The 14,280-nt window shown below is 42.5% G+C and overlaps 1 protein-coding gene across 2 annotated transcripts; it reads right to left on the reverse strand.

The window, feature by feature from the left end:
* Window positions 1–15: 15 nt before the first annotated feature.
* Window positions 16–13,998, reverse strand: cyp27a2 (cytochrome P450 family 27 subfamily A member 2). 2 transcript variants are annotated; one of them, XM_086118579.1, is made up of 9 exons: window positions 13,546–13,998; window positions 11,832–12,022; window positions 9,844–10,043; window positions 9,566–9,763; window positions 8,882–9,045; window positions 6,141–6,307; window positions 5,928–6,009; window positions 1,042–1,257; window positions 16–950 (listed from the first exon to the last, which is right to left on the reverse strand). In XM_086118579.1, exons 1-9 carry the CDS (start codon window positions 13,741–13,743, stop codon window positions 831–833), a joined length of 1,536 nt encoding a protein of 511 aa, XP_085974705.1. In that variant the 5' UTR covers window positions 13,744–13,998; the 3' UTR covers window positions 16–830. The 2 variants fall into 2 exon arrangements, with proteins under 2 accessions (XP_085974705.1, XP_085974714.1); XM_086118588.1 differs by lacking the exon at window positions 9,566–9,763.
* Between the last annotated feature and the right edge of the window lie 282 nt (window positions 13,999–14,280).

The raw sequence follows: 14,280 nt of genomic DNA on the forward strand, positions 1-14,280 counted from the left end.
GAGTGCAAAGGGAACTAAAGTAAAAAATATGCTTGTTTTTTATTCCATGTGGGGTTTTTTTCACATCACAACGTACACTATGCAAGTTAATAAAAGAGGGAAAATGAATAGTGTGCAGCTTTTCATTGGTACTGTGTGAAGTTATGAAAATGTCTTGTGTATTGACAGTAAAGTATGTAAAAGTCAACCATGTTTGAGTCACCAACAAAGATGAATCAACTCAAATCCGTCATTAGATTTTGTGGTACAAGTTAAGGATTAAACACGCGTAGTGTAGCGTCTATCATGTGCCAAAGTCTAACAAGACATTTCAACCTTGTTTTGGGTGTTACAATATATTGTAGTCAGGAATACATACAGTTGTGATGTGGGTTTTGTTTTGTGTGTGTTATGTATTATTTTCATACACTTGAAAAGGTCCTTGCTTATGTAACTACTGGTTAGATCTATCTAACTGAATATGACAAACAAACTTGAATTGAAGACAATCTATGAAGTGAAGTCACTGATGGTGTAGTGTTACACTCGCCTGAGTTGTGTGCGGACAGCGGGAGTGGATGTGGGGTGTGAATGGTTGTTTGTCACTACATGTGCCCTGGGACTGACTGGCAACCAGTTCTGGGTATAGTCGCCCTTCCGCCTAAAGTCACCTGGCATAAGCTCCATCAACCCCCCACAACCCTGTTCAGCATAAGCGGTGTTGAAAATGGATGAATGTACTCAGTGAACAGTAATGAGAAAATTACTTGAATGAAATCCTTTTGTTGTTGTCTTTGTCTTAAGCTCCACCTTTTTCTTCTGTGCTGGATGCAATTTTCGGTTTCATTTCCTCAGGCTCGTTGCAGGAAACGAAGGTCGATGGGCTTTCCAGGAATGAGCAGCGTTCGCGTTTTGGCCTGGACGGTGGCGCAGTCGTCTCCCCTCGGCCGGACCTCGAAGTGCTGCATCAGCTGCCAACAACAAGTTGGCATTCCTGACTAAGTTCTTAGCACTTTTCACAATTCTGGTTGCGTGATATGAGACAAACATGGTGGCGCTTACCCTGCACAGAGCAAAGTACATCTCCATCTCGGCCACTCTCTTACCCACGCAGCCTCGCACGCCCACTCCAAAGGGGATGAAGCTGTATGGGTGGTGCCGGAAGGGGCCTGGCGTCACCCTAGCGGCGCGTAGCCATCGCTCTGGCATGAACTCGTCAGCACGGACGAACTGTGTGTGGTCGTGGCTAACGACGTAGTGGCACAGGTGGAACTGAGTCTGGAAGCAACATGGCACAAGTGTGTCCTTTGGATCTCACAGCAGCATGTGAAAGCATCTGACTATAATTTCGATTCATCCATTCAAACATTTTCTATAGCACTTAAACCTTGTTTTGGTCACCGGTGAGCTGGAGAGCATTCAGCCTCACCCACCAAAACGGTGTAGTGTTTTTAAAAAAAAAATAAAGTAGTGTACTTTATAAATGCATACACGATAAAACGGTGTCAGTGATTACCTGAGTGTAACATGGTTTTGCACCTCACCCCAGCACCACCACCTTGATAAAGTAACAGATACTTTACTGATTACCTCATTTTAAAATTAAAGTTAGATTAGAGGTTATTTGTACAGTTACATTCAGCAGATACCGACAGTCTTTCTAGACTTCGCTTAACAAATACATTTTAAAATAATATCTCAAATAAAAGCAGTCTTTTTGTGTGACATCTTTAAGTATTACTGTTGTAACAACAAAACAAAATCTTTATAATACGCTGTACATTGTTGATCACTATAACGATTACGTTTGAGGTCCTCCTGCACAAAAACAACTTGGTGAGACACCTGTGAATGTATACTGTACTGACATGTTTTGTTTGTTTGTTTTTTTACTAGTTATTGAAGCTAGATAACACCTTGTCGATAGCACGGCATGTGCAACAAACCTTACTATTTTGTTATGAGCTGGCACAAACTCAAAAGTGACTGTATTTCCAGCTTGAAAATGCGAAACTCTTGCTGAAAACATGACAGGACACATTTGTGATGGAGCTTCCTCGGACGGGAATGTGAAGATGAAAATTCCCAGGATGCCTTCCCATCTTCAAGCTGTAAATACCAGTTTCCCTTTCTTACGTGTTCCATAATACTCTATACGGCTGTTTGTTGAGTACCTTGAGTGAATACTATGGTGTTAGGAATCAAGTGTCCTCCTGGCTTTCACTATTCATAAACTCTTATGTTTTATAAATTCCAATAAAAGCGGCAGCGAAGCACCAGGGCTGAGAAGTGTGCGTGTGTGTGTTTTTTTGTTTTGTTTCGTTTTTAAGTCTTGTCAATTCTTTATCACTGCTGTAACCTGGAGGTAGTAAATGCAACTGCCTTTGATGGTAAAAAGTGCTACTTTTTCAAATACAGTGATCCCTCGCTATTTCGCGGTTCGTTTATCGCGGCTTCGGCGCATCACGGATTTTTTCAAACATATTCATAATTTTTTTTTGGAAGTCCGCAAAAAGTCCGCAAACGGTTGCGAGAATCAGTGAAAGTCAACAAAACAACAGTGAGTCACATAGAGCAACATATACAGTACATGTGGGGTGAGGGGGGGGGGCTGAGAAGATGTAAAGCCATGTTGATTGGCTGTGCATCTTCTTTCTGTCTTATCATGGTGGGTTACTCTTTGATCTTTAATCAGTGTTTTTACGATGCTGCTAGTGTCAGTGTGTGTGTGTGTGTGTGTCTGAGAGAGAGAGAGAGAGAGAGAGAGAGAGAGAGAGAGGAGGCTTATAAGAACAAAATCAGGTCTCTTCCATCCTTAATTATCTAATCATCATTAATTGACTAATCAGCACGCCTAGGGATCGCTGGCCTGTGTGTGTGTGTGTGTTAGTGCGCTCTGCTCAAGCGCAAAGGCCCACGTGGAGCATTTTTTTAATCTAATAATAATAATAATACATTTTATTTGAAAGCGCTTTTCATCACACTCAAAGACACTTTACAAGAGCTTAAACACAGGATAAAAATGTGCACTTAAAACAAGCATACATAATTTACAAAAGCACATTTAGATGAACAAAAAGCAAAAATGGGTAAAAGAGATTAAAAGCATTGCGGAACAGATGAGTTTTAAGGGATGATTTGAAGTATTGGAGGTCAGTACAGTTGCGGATGTGTTGTGGTAGAGCCTTCCAGAGGGTGGGGGCGGCGACAGAGAAGGCTCGGTCCCCCCAGGTTTTGAGCTTGGTCATGGGGATGGCGAGGAGGTTTGTGTTTGAGGAGCGGAGATTGCGGGAAGGAGTGTATTGGTAAAGAAGGTCGGAAAGATAGGAGGGGGCCTGATTGTGAAGGGCTTTATAGGTGAGTAGGAGCAGTTTAAATTGAATACGCTGGGGAACGGGGAGCCAGTGGAGGTTTTTAAGGACGGGGGTGATGTGATCACGAGTGCAGGTGTGGGTGAGTAGGCGGGCGGTGGCATTCTGGATGTACTGTAGTTTATTGAGGCGTTTGGAGGTTGTACCGTAGAGAATGCTATTGCAGTAGTCAGGGCGGGAGGTGATGAAGGCGTGGATGAGGGTTTGAGCAGCATTGAAAGAAAGTGAAGGGCGGAAACGAGAAATGTTTTTGAGGTGGAAGAAAGCAGTTTTGGTGATTTGGGTGATGTGTTGGTCGAAAGAGAGGTTATTATCAAAAAGGACACCGAGGTTGCGACAGTGAGAGGAGGGGGACAGGGTGAAGTTGTCAATAGTGAGGTTAAAGTTGGAGGTTGTTTGGGTGAGGGACCGAGGACCGATTATAAGCAGTTGAGATTTAGTACAGTTAAGAGTGAGAAAGTTTGTTTGCATCCAGGATTTGATATCTGAAAGACAGTTAGACAGGGTGGAGTGGGTTGTTGGGGTAAATGATTTGGTGGATATGTACAATTGGACATCATCAGCGTAGCAGTGGAACTGGAGACCATGATGACGAATGATTTGGCCGAGGGGTAGAAGGTAGAGAATGAAGAGAAGAGGACCAAGCACAGAACCCTGGGGGACACCTTGGGACAGTGGGGCAGTGTAGGAAGAGCAGTTGTTTATGTGTATGAATTGTTTCCTGTCTGTGAGATATGAGTGAAGCCAGGTGAGGACTTTGTCGGTGATGTTTAGGGATTGTAGGCGAGAGAGTAGGATGGAATGGTTGATGGTGTCGAAGGCAGCTGTAAGGTCAAGAAGGATGAGGATGGAGAGTAGGCCGGAGTCAGAGGTGAGGAGGAGGTCATTGGTGATTTTAAGGACGGCTGTTTCAGTGCTGTGTTGTGTGCGGAATCCAGATTGAAATTGTTCAAAAAGTTGGTTGTTGTTTAGGTAGGTTTTAATTTGAGATGCGACGGCACGTTCTATGACTTTGGACAGAAAGGGGAGGTTAGAGATGGGTCGAAAGTTGCTCATGATGTCAGGGTTGAGTCCGGGTTTTTTGATGATGGGGGTTACGGCAGCCAATTTGAGTGAGGAGGGGACAGAGGCAAAGTTGAGGGAGGAGTTGACAATGTTCATGACGAGGTGGGAGATGGTGGGAAAGCACTGCTTGACGAAGGAAGATGGGATGGGATCCAGTGTGCAGGTGGAGGAATTCATTGTTGAAATGATATTGATGAGTTCGGCTATGGAGACAGGTGTGGATTCAGAGAGAGGTGAAGTAGTTGGAGTGATGGATGCTGCTAGGAAGGGAGGGGGGACGGGTGAGGTGGTGAGTGAACTGTAGAGGATGTCGATTTTGGATTGAAAGTAGGATAGGAATGAATTGCATTTGTCAACGGTAAAAGAGGTTGAAATATTGTCGCTGGGTTTGAGGAGTTTGTTGACGGTGGAGAAGAGAGCCTTTTGGTTGTTGGAGTCGGATTTGATAAGGTTGGAGTAGTAGGTGGAACGGCTGGAGTTGAGTGCAGTCTTGTATAACTGAAGGTGATCGGTGTAGGCGAGGAGATGAACAGTTAAACCGGATTTTTTATAGAGTCTTTCTAGCTGGCGTTTTCGGGTTTTAAGTTTGCGGAGTTCTGGGGTGTACCAGGGGGCTGAGCGAGTGAAGGAGACAGATTTGGTTTTGATGGGGGCAAGTTGATTGAGACAGGAGGAGAGAGTGATGTTGTAGTAGTTGGTGAGAACAGTGGGGTCATGGAACAGTGGAGGAGGTAGTATGGACAAGTGGTTGAGGACGGAGATAGAAAAGTCAGTTGGGGAAACGGATTTGAGGTTTCTGAATGATATGGTGCGCTTTTCCTTGGGAATAGGGGTAGGGAGGTGGAGGTCCAGAGTGATAGCCAGGTGATCGGAAATGTTGAGGTTGGTGCTAGAGAGTTTTTCAATGGTGAGACCGGTGGAATAGACCAAGTCCAGAGTGTGACCGTGGGTGTGGGTGGAGAAGTTGACATGTTGAGTGAAGTTAAGGCAGTCCAAAAGGTCAAGAAATTCAGAGGCATGTTTGCAGTTGGTGTTGTCGATGTGGATCAATGTATATGTTAATTGGTCGCTACTTCGCGGATTTTCGTTTATCGTGGGTGGTTTTGGTCTCCATTAGCCGCGATAAACGAGGGATTACTGTACTGACTTCACCTGCAATAATACAATACAATCCATCTTAGTAGGAGTAAATATTTTCTGTGAAATAGTTTTCTGATACGATAAATGTAACTGCAATCTGATTTCTTAACTGGAAATAATTAAGGCATTAGATTTGTTGTTACTTGAAAATGTCCACATTTGCGAGTAAAACGCATCACTGACATTGCTGGCAAAATCACAATCTAAGTTCCCCCAGTGCACTTTATAGATGGGGTAGTTCGAGATGATCACTCCTTACACATTCCGAGCCCAACTGAACCATGCATGAGCGAGCACGAGGCAACAGAGGCAAGGAATCCTTCTTTTTAAGGAAGAAACCCTGAGCAGACTGCTGACTCTGTGTGCTAGTACCTTCTTTGGGAACCAGTAGTTGTCTACCACCACCTCATTTTCTGTAACAAAGCGTCCGTTGCCAGGAACAACAGGATACAATCTGGAGCAAAAGAACATTTCAGAGAGTCAGCTCACATGAGAGAACAGGACTAAAAACATTTGGTGTGCATTAGACCCTCAACTGGGTGGGTCCAAATATCTGTGCAAAGTGGAGCACATGAGACAGCTCACCGTAATGTCTCTTTAATGACAGCCTTCAAGTAGGGCATTGCTTGAAGGTCGTCCACGCTGGGCTTACGTCTGTCGGCACACACGGCATTTATCTCCCTGTAGAGTCGATCCTGAACTCGCGGGTCCCTCGCCAAGTGGTACAAGGCCCAAGACAGAGTGTTGGAGGTCTGACATCATCATAACAGATCAACAGGTTCACTTTGGATCACAGTAAAAGACAATTTTAGCATTGGACACGGCCCAAGATATGCTATCTTTGAGAGCGGCTGTCCCAGTCAGACAAACACGTCTCAGCCTGACATGTTAATTCAGCTAAATTCACGCAGCTACTTGTAGGCTCCAATGAGGGAATCAATCGGCAGCCAACTCAAAACGGGTGGAGTTGATGGCAGATTGATTCCCTCAACGAAAAAAGATCCATATCGTTTGACACCATTGCTCAAAAACAGACAATTTCTCTCTGTATTAACCTCTTCATGTTGCTGTTCACTAATGTTTTATATGAATCCACAGAGCCTATGCTCAACCTCTCGTGAAATGTTTTTATTTGGGGCTTTTTTGATTCTGTTTAAAAAAACAAACAAACAAAACAAAACTTATCTTAGTCCCATGGCTCTTATTTGATCAAACAGGCCGTTTCAAACACTTAAAAGTGGAGCATCTGAATTTGATTTGTCGCTCTGACTTCTCTTAAACTTCATTTGAAACTTCTGAAAATATTGTCTGTGTACTTGGTTGTTTTTGTATTTCAATTGGGAGTTTATGGAAAAGCGGAACCAACTCCCCTTGTAGTCATTATGAGAAATACCAAGAACTAAACTGAAGCTCAGAGGGGATCGAGCCTTTTTTGTTGCTGGTCCCTCTTATAACTGCTTGGAGACACATGTGCAATCCTTTCACTCACTTCTTCGACCTTTGCAGGTTGCACAGTGATCCGCCAAACATGATAATGGCCACATTTTCTGTTGCTGGTCCCTCTCTCTGGAATGACCTCCCACTGAACATTCGGCAAGCCTCCTCGCTGGCCATCTTCAAAACCCTCCTCAAAACTCACTTGTATTCTTTGGCATTTGACTCAGCATGACTTAGATTTGTTCTTGGTTTGGCTGTTCGGTGCTTTCTACCATCTTTTTTACCGATTTGCTTTACTGTTTGTTGTTTATGTTAAATTGCTCCATGTACAGCACTTTGTATGCAGCAATGGCTGTTTGAAAGTGCTCTGTAAATACAGTTAAGTTGAGTTGAGTAGTCCATATTAAGTTTGATTGCACTACAGTAATAAAATGTCAAAAAAAAAAACACTCTACAAGAACATGCACCATATGTGCATCTGGATGGACCACCTTTGTGTTCACATTCCACACGTTAAGTCATCCATTCTGAGGACCTTATTGTGGCCAAGGAGTACAAAGCTCCAAACAACCATTGCAACCGTGTTCTATGTGCTGTGCATAATGAGTGCCTGTATTGGCTGAGGCAAGTGGCCTTGAAATCCAGTACTTCCACATTCCGCAGACACGTGCCGCTGCTCTAGAGTACCTCTATTTGATTTGTAAAAGGTTGTTTTTAAAATAATGTTCCTGTTGAGTCTTTCTACACTATATGTACTGTACTGTTCTTTTAAATGTTGCACACAAGAAATATACCAAATTTAGAAAAATATTAAAACTAGTCAAAATTAAAGGATTTGGGGGAAAATGTAACTAATAAACACAAAAAACCTAAATCAAGCTAACTCAATAAAAAAACTGAAAATGAAATAAAAATAATGAATGAAAAATCCAAACTTATTATAGCCCTGCTTAACTCACATCAACATACAGTATTCCCTCGGCATCAAGATGACGACAAAAACAGCAGGCAAGTTTTTTTTTAGCAAATAATGGAGGGTAGATTCCACTCCCCAAAAACATAAATATAGTGGACTAGGGCCAGATCGAGTAATCGGGCAGCTGATTTATTCAGGCAGTGTATACTCTAAGTAGGCAAAAAAAAAAATTTCTTTTTTTTTTTTGCAGATTTTTGACGATTTCTTTATATTATTTTTTTTTTTTACACATTAACACATTACATCATAAGACAAATGTTATAATCAACAGGGCACCCTCCCCCCACGGAGAATTGACCAACAAATGGACAGATTTGAGCAAGCATTAAACTTACTTCAACTAAATTGAAATGTAATGTATTCATCTATTATCTGAGTCACACATCCTCACATGCGTTAGGGATGTGCTGTAGCCTATCCCAGCTGTCTTTGGGCAATATGCGGGTACACCTTGAACTGGTTGCCAACCAATCGCAGAGCACACATAGACGAACAACCACTTGCACTCACACTCACACCTAGGGAGAATTTAGAGTGTTCCATTATCCTGCAATGCATGTTTTTGGAATGTGGGGGGAAACCGGAGTAGCCGAAGAAAAACCACGCAGGCACAGGGAGAACATGCAAACTCCATGCATGAAGGCTAGAACCGGAATCGAACCCTGCACCTGTACACTGTGAAGCGGACATGCTAACCAATAGTGGGTTCTTCAGTTAGTTCCTGACATATGAAAATCGATTGCGAATCAATTGGTGATCGGAATTTAAGTCTGCCAAATTTTGGAATTGCATCGGCCAAAAAAAATTTTAAAAATCCAAATTAGTCAAGCCCCGATGTGAACAGATAATATGCTGGAAAGCGCTGTATGTGGCTGAGCTTGTCCTGTGAAAGTGTATCAGAAGTTGTTATCACCGTGTCAACTCCGCCCAGCAGCAGCTCGGTCACACTGATGTAGATCTCAGATCGGGTTATCTTGTCGGAGGACAGCAGGTAGGTCAGGTATAAGCCTTCTGTCAGCTCACCCCGCTCGGTCTGGGTTTGGATGTCAGCCAATCTGCTGTCGATGAGCTTCTGCGCTATAGCGTCAAAATTCATTGTGAGCTCTTTCAACTCAACCGAAAGAAAGTTCGGACCCAATGTTTCACACAAAGTTCTACGCGCAACTGTGAATAACCTGACAGTGATCCAGTGCAATACATTTGTAAAGTACAGCACAGTGCTTAAAGAGAAAGTCAACCCCAAAATTTTCTTGACGAGAATATGTTCTATGCAGCTCCACTAGTCTAAACGTGGCATTCTGATTAATTTGAGCATGTGGAATATGTGTTCTGCAGTAAAATCCATCCATTTTGTCCAGCTCAGGGGGCGGCCATTTTGCCCCTTGCTGATGACTGAAAATGGTATAATAAATTGCTTGGGCTCAGGTAACGACCAAGCATGGCTCAGCTTCACAAAACAGGTGGACATGCTATTAAACAACATTTGTAATGTGTTTTTTAACATATATAGCTTTATTTTCATTTTTATTTTTTTTAAACTTTCTAAAAACCTAACCAAACAAAAAACAAAACATTGACAACTACTGTTCCAGCCTACCAATATCATAGAGGTTGTCCCAGGCCTGAACAAAGCGTTTCCAGAAAGGAAGGATGCGACGGGTCCAGCGTGGAAAGATAACAACAATCTCAGAGAGCGTTAGCATGTCATTGACGGCAGCGATGAAGCGCTCCGTGTCTTTAGGAAGGTCCTCCTGGAGGCAGCCCAGCCTGGTCTCAAACAAAATGTAGGAAATACCTACATGATGGCATTTAGGAGACCTTAAACAGCACCCCACCTCCACTGTTGCATCCAGAATCACCGCAGCAGCAACTCACCTTCAAAGCCAAACTTGTAGAGCTCAGCGGTCACATCAGAAACAGAAACTCCGTCTGGACTGCGAGCGCGCAGAAACTCAATGCGTTTAAGCAGATCTTCGACCACCTGGTGGATGATGGGAGCGTAGGCTGACACTTCCTGCAGCTTCAGCATTTTAGGGTTCAGAGCACTTCGGATCCTGTACCACTCCTGCCCCTTGCTGAATGGTCAAAGTAACCCAAATGTCACCATTTAGCCTTATTAACCAAATCACAGGAAGCTTCATGTGTTTTTATATTCCTATTTTCAAGTGAAGTTACACTGTTTAAACTGCGCACAATGTTACAGTGGAGTAAACTCTTTTTTCATCTAGTCCGTTAAATGCACAGTACAATCTGTTTTTATTACTGCAGTTCATTTGTATTTAACTTTTAAGTCCAACACATTTGAATTTAATCTTCATGAACTGTTTGTGGCCGCCACGGTGATCGACTGTTTAGCACGTCCGCCTCACAGTGAAAAGGTGCAGAGTTTGATTCCGGCTCCAGCCTTCCTGTGTGGAGTTTGCATGTTCTCCCTGTACCTGCCTGGGTTTTCTCCGGGTACTCCAGTTTCCTCCCACATTGCAAAAATGTGCATGGCAGGTTAATGGAACACTTTAAATTGTACCGAGGTGTGAGTGCGAGTCGAAATGGTTACTCTTTTCTGTGTGTTCTGTGATTGGCTGGCAACCAGTTGAGGGTGTCCCTCCTCACCTACTGCTCAAAAACAGCTAGGATTGGGTCCAGCATGCCCGCGACCTTCGTGAGGGTAAGTGGATTAGAAAATGCATGGATGGATGAGCTCTTTGTTTTTAAACATGTATCGAGGTACACTTTTATGTGCAATACGTTTGAATTTAATCATATTTTAAAGACAGTAGTGTTTTCCCCCCCATGGTTAAGTGCAGGGATAACGTCATCAAACTGCATAATGTTACAATGGCTTTTTGCTTCTTTAATTGAGGATTTTTTTTTTTACTTTTCATTAACAGTACAGTGCATTTTTTAGTTTCTTGTCTGTTATATTGTGTGTGGTTTTTTTTCTGAAATAAAGGACATTTCCATAATGTGCAATTCATACTTTTTTCCCCCTGCATTAAAGCACATTGTTGATTTTCAAACTGTGCATAATGTTCCAAAGGGTTACAATCATGTTAAATTTACATGTTGTGCTGACAATAAAAGCGAATATACTATTTAGCAATAAAACATGAAGATATCACCTATATATGTTATATGTTTAGCTTAAAACTTTGTATCATAGACAGGTCGACTTTGACACTAGTCTCTGTCCTGAACATCTGCTGAAGTACTTAAAACAAAGAATGTAGTGTGAAGTTTAGATTCTATTTTCACTTGGTTAATTAACAGCCCCCCGAGGGTTTTCTTGCCTCCTCCACCTCGTAAAAGTCCCTGAAGGCTGTCAAGTGCCTTCGAAGAGGAACCCTAATCTCAAGATTTGTGGACCAGCAGATATGGTCTGTACTTTGTCAAAATGCCAAGATCGAACTACATTGACCTTTCTTTGTTTCTGATTTTTACATAAGGGGAAGGACTGCCCACCCCTAATTAACATAATTAACAACTATGCCTATATGTACGTGTGACTGTAGTTGCTCGGGGCTTCCTGATGAAATCTGAGACTCACAGGAGCCCGAATCGATTCGTGTTGTGCCCTGAACGTTCAGTAAAACATCTTGCAAGAACTTCTCCATTTCCAGCCTCTGACTTTTGCACATCAACTCAGCCTGAATCAAACGAACACGCGGAGGACCTGGGGAAGTGGAGAACGGTCAAGGGATCCCGCCGTGTCGACAACAACACGCTTCCCCCTGCTTGATCATCCTCCAACAAACACTTGGTCCATTCATATATCAAAAATGATTTTTTGCTATTAGTTTATAAACATGTGACTGACAAAGCTGATTCACAGAAGATGTTTGTACCCTGGAGGTACATGTACTCACTCTACATGCAGACCGTAGGCTTGTCCCCTCAGGTCCCTGTATTCCTTCCAGTGTGGCAACTCTGCTCGCACAGGGTAGCGTCCTTCCTGATAGATCACCTGAGCAATGAGCTCAGGACTGGCCACATTGACCAAGTCAAATTGGCCAAACTTGGAGCGCCAGATGGGCCCGTACAGATTCTTCTGTACACCCTAGAGAACAAGGTCAGGTGAAGGGAAAAATGCAGAGGCTCCCAAGGGACGTCGGAGCTGACATACAGTATGAGTTTTGCAGGTTCATTAGGGCATGCGGTGTAAGAATATGTTGTCACGCAGCACAAAGAAGGCAAGCTCTGTTAGCATCGTACTTACTAGTTTTGTTTTTCATACAAATCGGAATCAAAATGATCTTTATTGGCCAAGTATGTAGAACACACAAGGAATTTGTCTCCGGTATAACACGCTGCATTAGTATTTACTGTACTCTTCTCAACTGCCTTTGCTTTGCTTCTGTTGGCCTGTCTTATGCCCAGTTGTGCGCAAGTGCGGAATGGACACTTTATTTTTTAATTTTCTGAGGTGCATATTCCAAAATACCAAATTTCATAAATGCTCCTGAAGCTCAAGCTAACCGCTGTGTGCCTGAAAAAGCACAGCAAATGACTGCCCCCCCCCCCACCATTTGTCACACCTTTTTTTTCTCAGATGTGTTGTTATTCCTCAGGTGTGGTGGTTTCTTAAAATAATTTTTTAAAATGCAAACTCCTCCTTTTAAGTCGAAGAGTTTCAGACCCTTGAATACGAAAAGACTGGTATAAGTAGAAGTACTGTCGAAGAACTAATTAAACTCCTTAACATAAGTAAATGTTATAACAATATATAGAAAAAATAGCATGCAAAATAGGCTCCTTCTGTTCTTAACTTACATAGTGTTTGAACGGAGAAGGAAACTGTGGCAGGTCGTTTAAGAGCTTGGCTTGACATTTATGCTATCAAAACATGTTCCAGCCTCTTCCCATACCTTTGCTAATGTTTCGACTGACAAAAAATTGTCATTTAGCGAAAGCTAACTCCTTGAAAAATGCACCTTAAACTTTTTAGAGTGGCACAAAACACAATGTGTTTACCACAAATAATTAGCACGAGTGCCGACAACATTGAACAAGTCTTAAATACACGGATGGGGAATATATTGCGTTCCTACTTTTAATCTACTGCGTCAACCTGAAGATCTAAATCAATACTGTACATCAATTACAATGTCAACCACAGTTGACTTTACCTCCCTCTATTTGTCTTTTTTTTTACACTATATGAAATAAGAAGCAGCCTTTTACAAAAAGTACAATATTTTTTTAAATGTGGCGTAGGAGTCGTCGGAAAAAATACTCAATGAGAGAAAACAGAAAACTACTGTACCTAGGTATACTTCGTTACTTCATACTACTGTTTGTAGGTTAGTGATAATGAGAGTAGTATTGCGCAGGAAAGAAAAGCTAATACGCCGTGCAAAGGGTTCCATTAATTAGAGACCCATGAATAACAAAATAACAAAGAGCATGATTTGTTTTTTATTAACTCCACATTTGAGCATTTTAAACATCGGCAAGTACACAACATGCACAAAGACCTTCAATTATAAACGAACTGAAAGGATTTTAAAAATAAATCCGTCAAATTACACCCCTTCGAGCCGTACCCAGCAGGCTGAAGGTCCGGCCCGTGGTTCTGCTTACCTGCAGCAAGTGGCTCTTGTCCGCATAGCCTTTGACAAATAACCAGAAAAGGGTTTTGGACAAAGTCGGTCCGGGCAAGTCATCGATGGTCTTCAGTTTGGTCGCTTCAGCCCTTGTTTGTACGAGTGTTCTGGTCCAGAGGCCGACCAAACCTACGCGTCGACAGAGTGCAAAAGGGCGAGGCGGAGAGTGGGACATTTCCTTTTTTGTTGTGAGCGCTCAATATATTTTCCGAAGAACCGCTGATAGTGTACAGTACCGGAATTTGTTTTGGTTTGGGCGTCAATCTGTAGTCACTCACGGTGTTGCATTTAATGCCACCCAGTGGACTTTACGCAGAAATGCAGGGATTTTTTCCTCTCCATCACATTAAAGCAGTGGTTCTTCATCTGTGTTCGATCGGACCCTAGGGGTTCGACGGAGCATCTTCCATGGAGGTTAAAACATACCTGAATCAAAATGTCAATCAGTTATGACACGCCCACTTGGCCATCGCTAGCTGCAGATGATCACATTGCTTGTCCAATCAATGCTGCGGGAAATTTAATTCGCTCAGTCGTCACCGTGTGACTGGCGTGTTAGTACGTCATAGAAAGAAAAAAAACTATACTTATGCCATGTAATTTTGTTTTTAATAAATGTGTATTTTAATGTCTTGAATTTGTAAAAACTCATATTCTTATTTTTCACGAAAGAAGGGTTCGGTGAACGTGTGGGCTGACTGGATTCGGTACC

This window comes from Hippocampus guttulatus, chromosome 1 (genome assembly GCF_054856545.1).
Source record: "Hippocampus guttulatus isolate MCC_2025c chromosome 1, RoL_Hgut_1.0, whole genome shotgun sequence".
In the NCBI taxonomy this organism is placed as follows: domain Eukaryota; kingdom Metazoa; phylum Chordata; class Actinopteri; order Syngnathiformes; family Syngnathidae; genus Hippocampus; species Hippocampus guttulatus.